The sequence below is a fragment of the Lethenteron reissneri genome, unplaced genomic scaffold (assembly GCF_015708825.2).
Source record: "Lethenteron reissneri isolate LAM-NWPU_2019-01 unplaced genomic scaffold, ASM1570882v1 scaffold_1759, whole genome shotgun sequence".
NCBI lineage: Eukaryota > Metazoa > Chordata > Hyperoartia > Petromyzontiformes > Petromyzontidae > Lethenteron > Lethenteron reissneri.
The window spans coordinates 19,466-38,677 of NW_026891508.1; the positions used below are offsets into that span (position 1 = coordinate 19,466).

The window sequence follows — 19,212 nt, forward strand, 5'->3', positions numbered from 1 at the left end:
TGAGCAAGTAATTGCAGGGCTGCACCATTAACCTCACGTGTACAACAATCATCTGGTTTCTGTGCATTTCAGAACTCCTTGATCCAGACCCCAGCATCCCAGTGGTGCAGGCTCAGTGCTCTGCATCGGTGTTACCATTGCGCCGTTGCATCTCTGCAACCACGTGCCACCCGTTGCCGCGTGTAACGTCGCTGCACCCTGTGCACCGCACGTGTCAACAGCCCCTGCCGCTGCTCCGCCGGGACACCGGCTTGATCCTGACGATGTCTCAGGAGCAGGCCGCCTGCCTCCTGGCCAACGCCTTCTTCTGCACGTTCCCCCGGAGCAACGCCACCGGGACCCGGAGCGAGGACTCTGCCTGCCCCGACATCAACGTCAACAGGTGCAGCAGCAGCAGCCCATCACTGTGCATTACACACCGAACACCGTGTGTCATGCAGTACACACACACAGATGCCATGCTCTTTATATGTAGAGTATTTCTTGCTGTATATGTAGCGTCGGAAATGCAAAGCACACACCACACTGTATGCTTACCTGTAGTTGCAGGCACGAGTCTGCAGGGGGTGCCACCCTGAGTTAGAGAGAGAACCGGGACCGTTGAGAGGCCGAGTCCCCCCCCCCCGACCCCAGGTGAGGGGTTGGGGGGTTATTCCAGAGCCACCTGGAAGGTTCCAGAAAGGGGGCAGTACCGGGGGTGGAGAGTCCCCGAGGTGGGTAAAAAAGACGGACCCCAGGACGGCCCGAGGCAGTGCTCTGAAGACGAAGAATGAAGACCGGCTAGGCAAGGACCCTGGGACCCTGGGACCCGGGACCCGACGTCCTTTAATGGGCCGGGGCCGAGCACGGACCAGTGGTCGAGACCCGCACCTTGGCTGGGTCGGGTCAGCATAGCCTCCCCTAGGCCACCCTTAGTCGGAGGACTCAGAGCCCGTAGCCCCAGTGATAGGGCACGTTAGCCCGGAGGCCATACCTCCCCAAGTAGTGGGAGTAAAAGGGGCTTCTGTTATAAGATTTAAATAAACCGTGTTGCCTCTAAGCTACGTCTCCAGTCTCCGTGGGAACCCACTACATATACACAAGAAATGCTGTTCTACACATAACGGCCATGCCATGTTTCAGTTCAAAGTAACGCTGCAGTACGTGCACAGGCTATGCTCCTTTACACATACTCTGTATTATACGGCACACACTTTCATGGTGCTGTGTACACGGTATATGATGCGTTACACATAGGCCATGCTGTATTATAAACTCCGTTCAAAGTATCAGTTTATACGTAGCCAATGCCACTGTACAAAGACAAAAATCCCCCTCATAGCCTTAACAGATTTTTGAGGCAAGTGGTGTTAGTGAGCACCTAATGAGGACTGGCACAGTACACAGGGGAGTGGGTGGCCAACACCATGCCCAGCCGCATTTGTCTCCCTCGTGGTGATGTGTACACACTGCATCAGGTACTCATTTGAGGTTGAGTCGACCATGGGGAGGCCCAGGACCGGTTCAGATATTTCCCACTGTTATACCGGTAGGAACAACAGGTTCCACACTGCCCACCAGGGATTATTTGTCTGTCGTGCATATGGGGAGGGGAGGGTGAGAGTGGGAGGGGTGGGGCTGGGTGGAGAGGGGAGGGTGGGGAGGGGCTGGGGGAGGGAAGGGTGGGGAGGGGCTGGGGGAGGAGGGGAGGGGCTGGATGGGGAGGGTGGGGCTGGGTGGGGGTGGGAGGGGTGGGGCTGGGTGGGGAGGGGCTGGTCACCCCGTGGTGCCCTTATAAAACTCAACGTTTAACCTACACACTACACTATACACGACACGATAAACTACACCAGGGGTCCTCAAACTACGGCCCGCGGGCCACATGCGGCCCACCGAGGACATTTATCCGGCCCATGGTCACTAATTGGGCTGCGGTGGTGGGCACTCATTGGGCTGCGGTGGCGAGCACTGATTTGGCTGCGCTGGCGAGCACTGATTGAGCTGCGGCGGTGAGCACTGATTGAGCTGCGGCGGTGGGCACTCATTGGGCTGCGCTGGTGAATGGTTCAATGGGCCAATTGACTGGACTTGCCCCCCAGGCCTAAGGCTGCCAACCCTCCCCTGGCTGTACTTGACTGGCTCTCCCTCCCTCAGCTCACTCACTTGCCCCTCGGCTCCACTCCCAGTGATATTCCTGTGTGCTGAGTAAATGATAGAGGGGTAATAACAGAGTGATCTCTGATCTCTGGAGGGGCTGCCTGCTGTTTTCCCGTGCTGGTCAGTGACAGACAGCCGAGGAGTAGGAAACCCAATTTAAATGACAGTAAGTGCATTTATATTCTGATTGCTATTCAGTTGTATGAGGTTATATGTTGTATGTTGTGTAAGCCCCGGTTCATACTGTTGCGATCTCTGAGCAGTGCGAGTTCAGCCATATGCTTGTATGGCTGAACTTGCATTAGATTCGGAAGAAAAAAGGCACATGTGCCTTCTTTTTTCCTGCAGTGGAATCGGATCGCATGGGTCTTCTCCCCCATGCGATCAGATTCCTATGCGAGTTCGCAGATCGCACTGCGATCTGTGAACAAAACTGCAGGTGTAATTAACTTTTTAATGGCACCCGCACCAGTGTGAGCCTGGGGTAAAAGCGGAGTTCCCCCAATCAGACAGCATTGATGGGCAGTGCAGTCTGTATGTCTCTGTGTGGGCAAAGTTATTGCTGGTATATTGTTTTTGTAGCGCTGTATATGTATATTGGTATTTTACTAATAGCAATTTTGACTCCCTTGGAAACAATGATGTCAAGAAAGAGAAAAATTGACTCGGAGTGTAGGATATTCAAAGAACAGTGGACTTATGATTACTTTTTCATGCAGTACAAGGAAAGAGCTGTGTGTCTGATATGCCAGAACATAGTGTCTGTGTTCAAAGAATACAATTTACGTCGACACTATGAACTCAACATAAAGATAAATATGATTGGTCGGAGAAGTGAAAAAAGATAAAATATTAAAACTGAAAAATACACACTACAATGACAATAGTTTAAAGTTTAAACTATTGTCATTGTAGTGTGTATTTAATGTGGCGCTGCACTCTGATGTTGTAGGAGAAAACATGTATTAAAAAGTCTATTTAATTAAGTAGAACGTGTTGTCTATATTTATTTAAAGTTGCGCATTTTGATGTGACGTCACATTTATCAACCCCCCCCCCCCCCCAATCGTCACACATGTCTGACCCCCCCCCAGGTGCGTGACGTCATTTATGGACGGCCCCCGAGTCCCCTGCCTCTGAGAGTTCCCAGCGGCTTGAACAAAAAACCTTCAACCTCGACAGACAACGCGAGACCACTACCACCTCTGCCACCGCCTCCTGTCAGCACTGTACTGGCCTGCGTGCGGAACTTCTTCCGCACCGTACGTAGCTAGTCCGAGGTGCTAATTTAGGATCCCTCTCCAACTTCCACCTCTTCACTGCCCCCCCCCCCAGACAGGGCAAACGTTGACAGCGGGCACGGGCTACGGAGCATGGATCCCGTGCAGGAGAAATGTCGAATGTGCGTGGGGAGCGTCAGCGCAGCACGCGGACACGGCGAGTCCAAGGTGCACGCACACCACAGGCGGCGCACGCGAGACCCCAGCAAGTCTGGACTTGCGCGAGAAAAATAATAAAATTATCATCTAAATCACTCAACACGAATTGGTTAACGCTTGTCACTGATAATCCAGAGTGACGCCTCACGTGTCGCTTGTTGTTGTGTTTGTTACCCGGGCATGGCAGCTGCGCGTATTGTGCGTCGTGTTGTGTGTGTTAGTCTGTAAGTTCGTTGTGAATGTTGTGGATTTGCTCTCCAGCACACAACCGATTAGTGCTGTGCTCGTCACGAATTGGCCACGTTCTGTTTACGTGACAAACCCCTTCCTAGTTGGCTGTGTCGGGTGGTTTAACGACACATTTATATTTACGCGATTTAACCCAAAACACGTCTAGTATGTAACTGTGTCTGTATGTTGTATGTATCTGTGTATGTATCTATGTACCAGTGTATGTATGTTGTATGTATATTGTATGTATGTAACTGTGTGTAACTATGTATGTTGTATGTATGTATCTGTGTATGTATCTGTGTGCGTAAGTTGAACTTCTTCCGCACCGTACGTGGCCACGCGTGGTGATCGCGGGCGAGGCCGAGCGACGCGAGAGGGGTGAGGGGGGGGCAGCTGCGGGTCGCTGCTGGACGGAATGTTCACTCAGCAAGCGCGCGTGCTGCTGCTGGGTTTGGACGCGGCCGGGAAAACCAGCATCCTGTACAAGCTCAAGCTCGACGAATCCGTGGTGACCATCCCGACCATCGGCTTCAACGTGGAGACCGTGCAGCCCATCAGGAACGTCACCTTCACCGTGTGGGACGTGGGCGGCCAGCAGAAGATCCGCGCTCTCTGGAGGCACTACTTCCAGAACACGGACGGGCTCCTCTTCGTGCTGGACAGCGCGGACCGGGAGCGCTTCCCGGAGGCTCTCAAGGAGCTGGACGCCATCCTGGACAGCCCCGAGATGACGCGGGTGCCCTTCGTGCTCCTCGCCAACAAGCAGGACCTCCCGCGGGCAGCGGCCACCGCGGAGGTGGCGGAGGCGATGAAGGCGGTGAAGACGCGGCACGGGCGCGAGTGGCTGGTGCAGGGCTGCTGCGCCCGCACCGGAGAGGGCCTCCTGGAGGGCGTGGGGCAGCTCTCCCGCTTCATCCGCAACTCCAGAGCCTCCTCGGGGACAAAGTGAGCTCGGCTCGGCAGCAGCAGCAGCAGCGGCGGCGGTGTCACTCCAAGGCGGCGTCTCTCGTGCACGTGGGGGGGGGGGGGGGGGGGGCTTCGAGTTGTGTCCACTGGTCGAAACTTCACTCGAGCGAACGCCGTCATTCAAACCAACAGCTCGCTGTGTGTGCCTCTGCATGTGTGGATGTCTCTTGGTGTGCTGTTGCTCTGGTTGTCCCTCTGGGCTGCCCAGAAATATCTTTCCATGTGTGTCTTCTCTGTGTATGTACCTCGTGTCTGTTCACGAGTCCCTGTCCTCTGTTTTTACGTTGGCATGTTCAGCCCAGATGATGAACACGAGAGATGTATCAGTCTTTTGAAATACGTGGTCAACCAGGTGAGTGTCTAACTGTGTTGTTGGCCGACTGGTTTGCATCACGTGATTGTTTCTAAGGTCTGTTGAGTTTCTCGTCTCCCATCTTCTTGTTGCATTTGCTTACGTGTAGTTCGCCCTTCTCTATGTGCTATGTACGTGATGTCCCCCTGTGTGTTCCCTCTTTCTATGTTTCACCCCATTTTCACCTGATGATGAGCGCTTGTGTTGCGTTCGAAACGTCGTGATTTATTTAAATTTAATTTATTTAAATTTTATTTTATTTCTACATACGTGTCTTTACCGGAAAAAAAAACAATGAGTAAAACAGCTTGTTGTGAAAGACCCAATGCAGAAGATCGCTGGGTTTGGTCTTCCACGAAGCTGCTCACGGTCCACCCTAAACCGCAACCACTGCACAAAACACGGCAGTAGATGCGGATACCCTGATGCACAAACGTTAAATTAGAAACTCTCCAGGAGCCTGCGACTGTGGCCATCCAGAACAGACCGTGCAACGTGTAACGGCGCAATGCCCGGTCCACAAACACGACGGAGACGTCACAGCGAGACACTCACTACCACTGCTTCTCACGCGGTGATCTTGGCTTGCCCACCTGGATGTGACTTCATAATCGTCTGCTGTGCACCTGCATCAGCAGCCACACGAACGAAGCAGCAGCAGAAGAAGAGAACGCGGTCGCGTCCACGTGCACGCGCCACGCGACTGCGCGTGCCTCTCGCTGCGAGTGAACCTCCGCATCGTCGTCAACTGCGGACTGCAGGTTCACATTCGACGTCGGCTGTCGCTCTGTGATTCCACACTGGGGGGCAAACGCCTCCCCCGAGTTGATTCCGTTGCGCGCTTTCCTTGCAGCCGTCGCGTCGCGGCCTCCGGATGCTTTGGGTTCATCTCGCCATCTCTATGGGTCAACTTTGACCGCTCGTGGTTTAGATATATATATGTGAATGGCATCTGTAAATTAAAAGCGGCACAATCTCTGCAAGTTCTTTTTCATTGAAGGCACTTTAATGGCTCGTCTCATTTTCAGAAATACTTTTATAGACCAATAACATTTCCGAACATCTGGAGATAATTGTAGGATATATTTTTCCCGTCTGTCATACAATGAGATTGTTTGACCCTAATGGTTAAATTCATCAACTTACTCAATTTCCGTGCCCTTTGCGTTCACATGTTCTCTTAAACTGTCGTCAATTTACTTGTTTCTGGCTTTGCACTGCTCCATAAAATCTGTAATAAATTTTGAAACCTATTTTCGTGATAAATAATAAACTAGACAATGTAATCAGCGCAATGTAAATGTTTTAAATGTTTATGGTTCATATTCTCTCTGATTTCGTTACCCCGATGGTGATACGGGCGTTACCTTCACTGTTCGTGTCCTTCAGAGTGACAGATCGTTTACACTCCTCGTTGTCTTACACTCGCTAACTATGGATGGTGTACAGGACATGTAATGGAATGCCTTGTGGTATAAATCTATGACAGCTTGATCAATGTATTTGCCGTACGCATTGTACTTGTCTGTTATTTGATTGAAGGTGGCCTGATGTTGATAATGATTTCATGAATTCTGTTTTCTTCGTCGGTTTGTTGTTGTCTAATGTATCACATTTTTAGTGGATAATGTTGATGAATATTTTGTAGATGCACGAACCGAGGCTGATAGTCGTATGATTATTAAGATCCAATCGTCACGTTTGTGCAATAAATAGTTTGGGATCAGACAGTGTCGTTACCGTTAAATGTTCTCGGATTGTGCGACCTGATTTACATCTTGCTTCAAGCAGTTCTTCTTGACTCGAGTTTAAGATTGTTGCCCAAGTTTTCATCTTCGGACGATCGCACGATTTAACGTGCCTATTAACGATGTAAAAGTATCCCTAGACGCAGCTGATGATACAACTACTGGCTCCACAGAAGCAAATGAAACGTGTTACTGCATTTTAGAGCCTTAACATTCACCACTTATCATCAGCGCCTCCAGCCTGCCACTGTCGAAGATATGGGGATGAGGCACCAGTAGCCGTCCTGCAAACCTCAAGGGTCAGAATCAGAACCTTTATTCATACCGGAGGAATCCGATGAGCTATAAAGCTCTTTTTCACAGGTGTCCAGTAGGGACACGGGGTCAGAACGTTACAACAAACAATACAAAAACACGAAAGGAGTGGAAAAGATAGGAAAGAGGAAAAAAATATATTTAAACATAAATATACAAATAAAACTAAACGTGTATTTTTATTTTCCAGATAAGGCCCACTGAACTATATATATTCTTTTTAAGAAGCGACCCGGCCACAAATTTTAGCTCAACGAAGCGGCTTATCACGTGGAAATTTATAATAGCAAAGTAATATAAATAATCTAAACGCTTGAAAGTTGATTCTAAATGTGGAGTGAATCCCAGAGGACAATCCACAAGACCACGGGGAGAGAGAGAGACATTCACACTCCAACTATACAACAAACGTCAGGGTGAGGATCGAACCCAAGCCCTCCTGTATACCAGGCGAGGTAGTTAACATCTCGCCACCGTGGCGCTGTCCACACACGGCAGGCCGAGTCCAGTGACTCTGCAAGAAAGAGACGTCACCATCTGCGGGTCACCCAATGTGTGTTGCCGGAGCAAGGTCTCCTCGCTCTCGGGAGTCCAATGGGGTCTGTCACCTATCCTGAAGCCTCACATATCAGAACGACCGCGAACTGTTCTACATTGTGCAGTGTTTGTGGGATCTGAAGAAGGTGGTTGCGATGGTGACGGTGAAACCACTCCGGTTCTCGTCGTCTTGCTGGTAGGGTTCAACATCAGGGGAATCCGCCATCTCATTTCAGTTTCTGCCGCAACAGCCCCGGCTCGTTCTGTGATCTTTACCCGTCAGAATGACTGCGATTCCCTTCGTTTTGGTCTCCCTGCCTCTGCCCTCACTCCCCTGCAACAAATTCAAAAGGCTTCAGTTGATTATCTTTAATTCTCACACTTCCCCTCTCCACTGGCTTCCCGTTCACTCCACCGCTGTATTTTCAAATACCTCACGCTCGACTTTAAATCTCTTCATGGCCTTGTCCCACCTCATCTCGCCTCTCTCATCTTCCATAAACCTCCTCGCATCCTCTTCGTTCCCTTTCTTCTCTCTATCTCTATCCCTCCTCCCTGGCCCAATTCCGTTTTCAATTCTTCTCCCTCATTGCACATCTCCACTGGAAAAGAAGTCCTCTACATTGAGCAGCCCTGCTACCCCAAGTCTCAACACTGCCTATAGACTCAACATTGCCCACAGACTCAACACTGCCCACAGACTCAACACTGCCCATAGACTCAACATTGCCCACAGACTCAACATTGCCTATTGACTCAACACTGCCCATAGACTTATCACTGCCCGTAGAATCAACATTGCACCATAGACTCAACACTGCCCATAGACTTATCACTGCCCGTAGAATCAACATTGCCCACAGACTCAACACTGCCTATAGACTGATCACTACCCGTAGAATCAACATTGCACCATAGACTCAACACTGCCCATAGACTTTCGCGACCAATGTTATTAATAATCAACGTTTTTGGGTTTAGATCGCGTTTATTTATAAATGTGTCGTAACCCTCCACCACCCGACACGGCCAATCAGTAAAAATGTGTCACGTTGACAAAGACAAATAGTTCACTGCTTTAGCCCACCGGTGTGTTGAAGCCACAACATTTAGAATTTGAGTACGACGTTTCGCTGGTAATTGCAACCAGCATCATCGGGCAATTCGCCAGAATGGTTCTGGCGAACATTGCCCACAGACTCAACACTGCCCACAGACTCAACACTGCCCATAGACTCAACACTGCCTATAGACTCAACACTGCCCATAGACTGATCACTGCCCGTAGACTCAACATTGCACCATAGACTCAACACTGCCCATAGACTCAACATTGCCCACAGACTCAACACTGCCTATAGACTCAACACTGCCCATAGACTGATCACTGCCCGTAGCCTCAGCATTGCACCATAGACTCAACACTGCCCATAGACTCAACACTGCCCATAGATTTCGATTTAAAGCTTTCGTGACTGCAGGGATTCATCTTCTTGGTTCTTTCGGTAAAGTCACGTAGAAGGGAAGTAATAAAATAATAAAAATAAAACATAATAAAACAATTCTCACGACGTTTCGGCCACAACGCAAGCAGCCGTCTTCAGGTGAAGAATGAGACACTACCAAGCTAGGAGCTTATATATAAGCTGCGTTGGAGGTGGAAGAGCGCCTTAACAAAATAATGTGCATATGAAGAGGAATTTAGCATATTCATGGAAAATGCGTAGGAGGTGGGCGGGGGGGTTTCAAAGTCATATTATGCCCATGCATTATGCAGGATCAGCAGCACCAAAGGGGGGTGCAGGGAGTAGCAGTAACAAAGGAAAGGAATGTTAATGATATGTAGCTGCAGTTACTCAACAACCACGTAGAAAACTAAAGTATAAACTACATAAAAAACTAAAGTATAAACTGCATAGCACCATCAGTATACTTACTATACTCTACAATAAGCTGAGTTACTAACAGCAAGTAATACATTACAATTCTACGTCGTATAAATTATATAATATGCTTCCATCTAAACTTTATTCTCTTACATCACACGAGCATATACCGTACTATATACTGCCATAGATAAACCCAACATTAAATTATATACTGTATTGCTGTAAACCAACCTATACCTTATACATTTTAATATAACACTATGTATTATTTTACCCACCCTAATGTGTATCGAAATGGTTTATTACGTCCTTCCAATGATTGCTAAGCCAGAATCCATCTTCTCGGTTAAAATTGTCTCTGTGCTTGTATATGTGGATCGCCTCATGAACGAATCTCTCATGATAGCCAGATGGCTTGCAGAGAACCTCTGTCTTGGAACCTCTGTCATCTGGCCACATGGCCGTGCTGCTCTAGACCAATTTCTCGACCACATCAACTCCATACACCCAGCCATCAGATTCACCATGGAAGTCGAAAAAGATGGCAAGCTACCCTTTTTGGATGTCCTAATCAAAAGGAGACCTGATGGTTCAATGAGCCACTCTGTCTACAGGAAAGCCACCCATACGGATGCTTACCTAAAACCGGATTCCCACCACCATCCATCCCAGAAGAATTCCCTCATCAAGACTCTATATCATAGAGCCCAATGCATCTCCGACTCAACATTGCACCATAGACTCAACATTGCACCATAGACTCAACACTGCCCATAGACTCAACATTGCCCACAGACTCAACACTGACTATAGACTCAACACTGCCCATATACTCAACACTGACTATAGACTCAACACTGCCCATAGACTGATCACTGCCCATAGACTCAACACTGCACCATAGACTCAACACTACCCGTAGCCTCAACACTGCACCATAGACTCAACACTGCACCATAGACGCTCCACTGCACCATAGACTCAACACTGCCCCATAGACTCAACACTGCACCATCGACTCAACACTGCCCATAGACTCAACGCTGCCCATAGACTCTCTACTGCCTCTGTACATGAAGCAATCCTCACATGGCCCCTGTCAACTCCATCATTTCAATTGCGTCATCGTGTCGTGAGCTCCGTCAAGCGTCTTGAGTGAAGGCGCTGTCCATTTCATTCGTTCATCGCGCAGGGCTCGGGGAAAGGACCTCTTGCGACTCGCAGCGTTCCCATGAACTGCTTCTTGCCGCCCGAACACCGCTGTTCATCAGATGCTTAGAAACGTGATGTCTTTGTATTATTACACGCTTTTATTTAACTCACTCTGTCTGTTGTTGTCGTATCCTCAAATCTTGTAACTGAATTTTAACCCACTTCCCAATGTGGTATCGACTGCAAAACTTGGTATACTTATGTCATACTGATGACAATACTATATTCTATCATAAAAAAACATAAAAAATATATATTTGTAAACATTATTTTTTATATGTTATGTTTCGGCTTGGGTCTCATTGTCCACGCTCAACTGATGTTGGCTGTAAATCAGCACGGTCCCTGACGTGATGGCAAGCTTCGGGGCCACTTCCTGGAGTCGTGGAGTTCTGCCATTACGAATACGGTACATTTCATTAAAGCGTGTTTAAAAAAAAGTACTTTTAAATATTACTTATTACCTCAACGGTTAGAAATGGGTGGACCAGTGGGCGTAGTGGTTAGCACACTGTTGTCTGAACCTGGCCACATGAGTTGGATTCCTGGCCACGACTAACATGACCAGCGTGGTGAAGTATGATCACACAACCTTTAATGACTGATAGGGAATACGGTGGTCTTCATCCGGCAGTCCCGCGGGACGAAACTTTTTAACTTTTCTAACTTATTACAAAACATGTATTTGATTAAGTTATGTTTATTCATTTCAATGGCCAGTAATAAGAGGCACACGTTATTACCAAGTGTGAATCATTATCCAATTTAGCTCATAGCTGCTCACCAATGACATTCTAAAGTTGACAATGTTTATTAAAAGTCTGAAGTGTTAGAAGAGAACAGCGGTCTACTTGTTGACTTCTTCATTCACCACTTTAATTTAAAACGGGGACACGCAGTGTGGTGTCAGGGAGTGAGCTCACTTCCCAGGTCACTCGAGCGAACGAGGGGCCGTCCATAAATGACGTCACGCGATTTTGGACGATTTTTGACCCCCCCCCCCCCTCGTCACACGGCGTCACGAAAAGTCAGACCCCCCCCCCTCAAATATGACGTCACAAAGCTCTGCCCCCCCCCCCCATCCAAAATAGAACACGCTTCAAATCGCTTTAAAGTTTAGAGAGTTACGTGTTTAGAGGTTTCTGTGTTTCGATTGTTGGATGTTGAATGGTTTAGATGGTTAGTAGTTGAGGTTATAAGGGTATGTGTTTAGGGGTTTAGAGGTATCTGGGTTTCAAGGGTTAGTGATTTACAGTGTTAGGTGTTTAGTGGTTTGAGAGTTGAGGGTTTGACACCTAGACTTTCACAACTAATATTGTCCATAATAAAGTTTTTTTTTGGGTTAGTCTCCAACACTAAATGGCACTTTTTGTTGATGTGACAAATTTTACTAATTGGCTGTTTCGGGTGGTGGTTGGTTTAACGACACGTTTATATTTACATAATCTAACAAAAAAAACTTTTATGGGTTTAGAGGGTTCCGGGTGTAGTGGATTATGTGTTTAGAGGGTTAGCATTTTAGGGGCATAGGTGTTTTAAGGGTTAGGCGTCTAGAGGGTTCGTTCTTTAGAGGGTAGAGGTTTAAATGTGTTGGGATTAGGTTACAGATTTAGGGTTTTAGAACGTTAGGGTTTTGAGGGTTAGGGTTTTAGAGGTTGAGGATTTAGGAGGTTATGAGTTCAGAGGGTTAGGGGTCTAGAGGGTTAGTTCTTTAGAGGGTTGTGGTTTAGATTGGTTGGTATTTAGAATGTTAGGGATTTAGGGTTTTAGAAGGTTAGGGTTTCAAGGTTTAGAGGGTTAGGGATTCAGAGGGTTTGGTTTTTAATGGCTTAGACGGTTAGGGTTAAAAGAATAAGGGGTTTAGAGAGTGAGGGTTTTGGTGGGTTAGGGTTTTAAGGGTAAAGGGGTTGAGGGTTAGGGGTTATAGGAATTTAGAGGGTTAGGGGTTGAGATGGTTAGAGTTTTGGGGGTTTAGAGGTTAAGCTTTTAGAGGGCGAGGGGTTTAAAGATTAGGGTTGTAACAGTAAAGGGGTTGAGAGGGTTAGCAGTTTAGATGGTTATGGATTTAGATAGTTAGGGGTTTAGAAGTTTAGAGGGTTTTAATTGTTCGATGTTTAGTGGTTAAGGTCTCTGTGCGAGTCCAACATGTTTGTATGAGTCTATGGTAAGATAAAAAGAGTTCAGTTTAATTTGTATATTTCGAAACAATTTGTTTACCTTTCCTGTGATGTTTTTGTATTGTATTTTTGTTGTTATTTTCTGACCCACCCGATTGGACGTCTGTGAAAACAGATCGTTATAGCTTATCAGATTCCTCCAGTATAAATAAATATTCAAATTCAAATTCTATTGACCTCTGTGCGAATCTATGGATTTCTGTGTGAGTTTTGGGCCTTTGAGAATATGGATCTCTGTGTGAGGCTCTGGGTCTCTGTGCATGTCTATCGGTCTCTGTATGGGGTCGCTGTGTGAGTCTGAGTGTCTGTAGGAATGTATGGGTCTCTGTTGGAGTCTATGGGTTTCTGGGTATGGTTGTTTGTGCGAGTCTTACATGCACAAATTTAACTTAAAATGGCCATTGAGGGTTGCGGAATCCAAGTTGAATATTAAGTTCCCTGCAGTGCAAGCCAGCTCTCTAGTCGTGTCATCAAACAGCCCCTTTAATTCTTTATAATAATAAAATAGACTTAGTCCAGGAAATCCACACTGAGTCACAGTCGGGTCCTGAATTGTTTTTTTACATTTTCGACGAATGAATGATGAGTTCTTACACAAGTGGGGGAAACCGGAGCACCTGGAGAAAACCCGGGGGGCAGCACTTTAAACCGTACAGGTGAAGTATGGGAATTGACGGCAGGAACTTCTTGACGGGTAACACACTTTTATTAAATCCTTTAGGTATCACAATACAACGTGTGGTCTCTCTTCTTCCTCCGACACACTCCACTAATCTCGTGTAAGCTCTAGGCCTCTGGCTACACCCGATACACTTGACTCGTGTAGACCCTATGCCTCTGGCTACACACAATATACTCGACTCGTGTAAGCCCTATGCCTCTGGCTACACAATACACTCGACTCGTGTAAGCCCTATGCCCTGGCTACACATAGTACATTCGGCTCGTGTAGACCTATGGCTACACCCACTACACTCGCCTCTGGGTTACACAGAGTCCCGGTCCCCTTAGGACAGCGGGGCTAGGTTACCGCAGGGCTCTAGGTCTTCATCCCCGTCTTCCTTCTTCGCTGGTTACACACTGCCCTTACGCCTGTGTGCATCCCCTTTTATAGCCCTGCTCACGAGGGACGGAGCTGATGCGGCGTCGACGTGAGCGTCGTTCCTTAATGACCCAATCACCGACGCACTCTCTCTACGATCCGCTTTCCCCAGCGCGTGTTAACATTACTCCCCCAATCACACTGCGCTGCCACCTGATCACTCCCTCTCAGCGCGTCACCGCCCACAGCCAATCGGTACCCCGTAACCCACGACCCCGCGCTGACCCCTGATCCTCCACCGTCAGCGCGCGTCACCACCTACACAGCCAATCATCACGCACTGTGCATACGATCCTTAATCCCAGCGCGTATCACCTCTACACAGGCAAAGATGGCGATTATCCCACTTTCTGTACTGCCTTCTCCTGGCCAGCCAGCCAGGAGGAGGGCACCCTCGATGCCCACGGAAAGGGGGTTTCACAACATTCACTGTGTGATCCACTCACCCTTGCTGCCTTCCACTGCTGGATTACAGGCTTGCAACACCACCGCCTGGCGAATAATAGTAATAATTAAAGTTTTTAGCGCGCACAAGAAGACTCAGAGGCATGAGGAACCACAGCCGTGCAGGAAGGAAGCCACGTGGTGAGCCAGTACCAACAATTGTCCAAGCTCTGCGGTCCTCTATGGAGGCATTATGCGCGAATTAATGACGAGTTTTATACCAGTGGGGGAAACCGGAGTACCCGGAGAAAACCCATGCGTGCGAGGGTGAAACACTCTATCCCTGTACAGGTGAAGATGGCGATTAGTCCACTTGCTCTACTGCCTTCTCCTGGCGAGTCAGGTTATGGCACCTCGACGCCCACGGGAAGGTGATTTGCCAACATCATTGTGCGGTGATTCACCAACCCTCGCTACCTTCCAGAGTGCTGGATTAGAGACGTGCACTACCAACACCAGGCGAATGATAACAATAATAATAACTTTCTACTTCTAACTTGATAACAATAGGCGAAATAATAACAACAGGCAAATGATAACGACAGGCGAATGAGAACAGTAATTATTATTTCCACTTAGAACTTGATAACAATAATTATTTCTACTTTTAACGAAATAACAATTATTTCTTCTTATAACGTGATTACAACAATAATAACTATTTCTACTTTTACTTGACAACAGGCGAATGATAACCGGCAAATGATAAAAACAGGCAGCACATCTACGCCTCTACATAAGGAACGAAACAGGTGAATGTCTCCACAAATCTGGCTGTCGCCTGATGAAGCTAGTTGTAATTACTGGCGAAACGTCGTACTCAGATTGTAAATGTTGAGGCTTGACTCTCCAACACACCGTGTGCTGTACTAGTTACAAATTGGCATGTTCTGACAATCCTTACTAGTTGGCTGTGTCGGGTGGTGGTGGTTTTAAACGACACATTTAAATATTTACGCGATCTAACCCAAAAAAGAAACCTCTATTATGGATGATATTGGTCGCGAAAGTCTACGTGTTAAACAAACCCGAAGGAATCAGAGAAAAATCGACGTGACCACGAGAGAAGATGCAAACTCCAATATAGACATCAGGGTTGGGGTCAAACCTACGAATTCCAATATACCAGTTTAACACGTCGGCTTTCGCGAGGGGGTTTGCATCTCGCTCTGTGGTGCCTCATTATCTGACTCACCCAACCACTAAACTACTAAAGCCACCCACACACTCAATCACCCACTCACTATGCCACCCACTCACCTTGCCACCCACACTCACTCACCCTCTCACAAACCCACTCACCCTGCCACCCACTCAACCGCTAACTCACTCGCTCAAGCACACACTCAGCCACTCAAGAGCTTACCTGTGCACCCACCTACACACCCCACTCATAACTCAACGACCCACCCACCAACCCACTCACTCACTCACTCTAGACTCCATCACCCACCCACTCACCTATTCACTCCCCACTCACACACCCACCCACTCTCTAACTCACACACTCACCCACACAACCCCAACCACAACACTCAATCAATCACCCACCAACCACTCACCCACCCAATAAACGGAAAACTGAACCTATTTCTCATTGTACAAGCTAAGGCCCACAGAGCTATATAGATCTTTTTCAAAAGCGACCTTGTTACAAAATTACAGGTAAACAACGTGGCTTATCACATATACAAATCCTCTGAATGCAAATTTATTCTCCATGCAACAACCCAGAGGACACCGAGAAAAATCCACGTGACCACAGGGAGAAGATGCAAACTCGAAATATGCAGGCGGCAGGGTCGGGATCAATTCCATGACCTCCTGTATACTATGCAAGCTATTTAACATCTCACCACCATGGTGCCCCCATTCTCTGACTCACTCACCCCACCCACTCGCACAACTACTAACTTCCCCACTCAACCTCCTACACTAACTTACTCACCCACCTACCAGCCACTCACCCAAACACCCACCCATTCACTACTGACTCGCACCACTTACTCAAATACCCATACACTCACCACAATGACCCAGCCACATGACTCGAAACACCCACCAACTTACCCACCAACCCCCATTCAACCACCCAACCACCAACCCACCCATGTCACTCACTCACCCACTCGCCCACGAAACAAAAACTAAACTGTTTTATTTTCCCAGGTAAGGCCCACAGGGGCTATATAGATCTTTTTCAAAAGCGACCTTGTTACAAATGACAGGTTTAACTAAGTGGCTTATCACTTACACATGTGTGGTGGTCAAGGTTGACACCAAGGTTGACACAGGTCACACAGGTCACACAAGCTAGGGGAGAGGTACGTACCGGTCTGGACCGGCCCGGATTGACAGGGACGAGAGGTGGTTGGAACGGCTCTGAGGGGAGGGGGCTGGCGAGAGCCAGGGCCCGAGACATCCCCGCCCCTCAGAGAGAGGGGATTATAAGACGGCTCCCGGAGAGCGGAGGGGTCGATCGGAGGAGAAGCTGAAGGAGGAGAGCCGGAGATCCTGGACCCCCAAGCCTCAAGGATGCCGCCCCGCTGGAACTGAGTGGGCTGAGTAGTTGTAGGCTAGGGAAGAGAGTAGCTGAGTAGCTGTAGGCTAGGGAAGAGAGTAGCTGAGTAGCTGTAGGCTAGGGAAGAGAGTAGCTGAGTAGCTGTAGGCTAGGGAAGAGAGTAGCTGAGTAGCTGTAGGCTAGGGAAGAGAGTAGCTGAGTAGCTGTAGGCTAGGGAAGAGAGTAGCTGAGTAGCTGTAGGCTAGGGAAGAGAGTAGCTGAGTAGCTGTAGGCTAGGGAAGAGAGTAGCTGAGTAGCTGTAGGCTAGGGAAGAGAGTAGCTGAGTAGCTGTAGGCTAGGGAAGAGAGTAGCTGAGTAGCTGTAGGCTAGGGAAGAGAGTAGCTGAGTAGCTGTAGGCTAGGGAAGAGTAGCTGAGTAGCTGTAGGCTAGGGAAGAGAGTAGCTGAGTAGCTGTAGGCTAGGGAAGAGAGTAGCTGAGTAGCTGTAGGCTAGGAAAGAGTAGCTGAGTTGCTGTAGGCTAGGGAAGAGAGTAGCTGAGTAGCTGTAGGCTAGGGAAGAGAGTAGCTGAGTAGCTGTAGGCTAGGGAAGAGAGTAGCTGAGTAGCTGTAGGCTAGGGAAGAGAGTAGCTGAGTAGCTGTAGGCTAGGGAAGAGTAGCTGAGTAGCTGTAGGCTAGGAAGAGAGTAGCTGAGTAGCTGTAGGCTAGGGAAGAGAGTAGCTGAGTAGCTGTAGGCTAGGGAAGAGAGTAGCTGAGTAGCTGTAGGCTAGGGAAGAGAGTAGCTGAGTAGCTGTAGGCTAGGGAAGAGAGTAGCTGAGTAGCTGTAGGCTAGGGAAGAGAGTAGCTGAGTAGCTGTAGGCTAGGGAAGAGAGTAGCTGAGTAGCTGTAGGCTAGGGAAGAGAGTAGCTGAGTAGCTGTAGGCTAGGGAAGAGAGTAGCTGAGTAGCTGTAGGCTAGGGAAGAGAGTAGCTGAGTAGCTGTAGGCTAGGGAAGAGAGTAGCTGAGTAGCTGTAGGCTAGGGAAGAGAGTAACAGAGTAGCTGGAGGCTAGGGAAGAGAGTAGCTGAGTAGCTGTAGGCTAGGGAAGAGAGTAGCTGAGTAGCTGTAGGCTAGGGAAGAGAGTAGCTGAGTAGCTGTAGGCTAGGGAAGAGAGTAGCTGAGTAGCTGTAGGCTAGGGAAGAGAGTAGCTGAGTAGCTGTAGGCTAGGGAAGAGAGTAGCTGAGTAGCTGTAGGCTAGGGAAGAGAGTAGCTGAGTAGCTGTAGGCTAGGGAAGAGAGTAGCTGAGTAGCTGTAGGCTAGGGAAGAGTAGCTGAGTAGCTGTAGGCTAGGGAAGAGAGTAGCTGAGTAGCTGTAGGCTAGGGAGAGAGTAGCTGAGTAGCTGTAGGCTAGGGAAGAGAGTAGCTGAGTAGCTGTAGGCTAGGGAAGAGAGTAGCAGAGTAGCTGGAGGCTAGGGAAGAGAGTAGCTGAGTAGCTGTAGGCTAGGGAAGAGAGTAGCTGAGTAGCTGTAGGCTAGGGAAGAGAGTAGCTGAGTAGCTGTAGGCTAGGGAAGAGAGTAGCTGAGTAGCTGTAGGCTAGGGAAGAGAGTAGCTGAGTAGCTGTAGGCTAGGGAAAGAGTAGCTGAGATAGCTGTAGGCTAGGGAAGAGAGTAACAGAGTAGCTGGAGGCTAGGGAAGGAGAGAAATGAGAATATAGCCGGAGGCTGTACCTCCCTAGGTTGTGTGTGGGACTGTTTCCCCAGTGAGTCCTGAGGACTAGTGTTATCGGAATAAAAGCGTGTGGCCTCTACGAAGTGTCGGTCTCATTCAAGAATACTACACTGCATTGCAGCCAAATCCTCTGAATGCAAGTTTATTCTCAATGCAGAGGGAAAACTCCGTGGACCTGGAACAAAAATCCACACGACCACGAGGAGAACAAGCACGATCAAATACTTGCGACAGGGTCGGGATCGAATCGACAACCTCCTGTATAGGTGAGGAAGTTACCATCTCACCACCGTGGCACCCCATTCTCCGACTCACTCACTCACTCAAACACCCACCCATTCACCTATTCACGCACACCACTTACTCAAATACCCACCCTCTCACTCAATAACCCATCCACTCACTCATGAACCCACTGAAGCACTCACCCATACAAAAACC

General features: G+C 48.4%; 1 protein-coding gene across 1 annotated transcript; it reads left to right on the forward strand.

Annotated features, from left to right (window-relative positions):
• Positions 1 to 221: 221 nt before the first annotated feature.
• Positions 222 to 4,758, forward strand: LOC133339292 (uncharacterized; the record flags this gene model as incomplete). The annotated part of the gene is made up of 2 exons (XM_061547419.1): positions 222 to 313; positions 4,203 to 4,758. Coding segments are annotated over 2 exons (648 nt in total), but the record flags the coding sequence as incomplete, so codon positions are not given.
• Between the last annotated feature and the right edge of the window lie 14,454 nt (positions 4,759 to 19,212).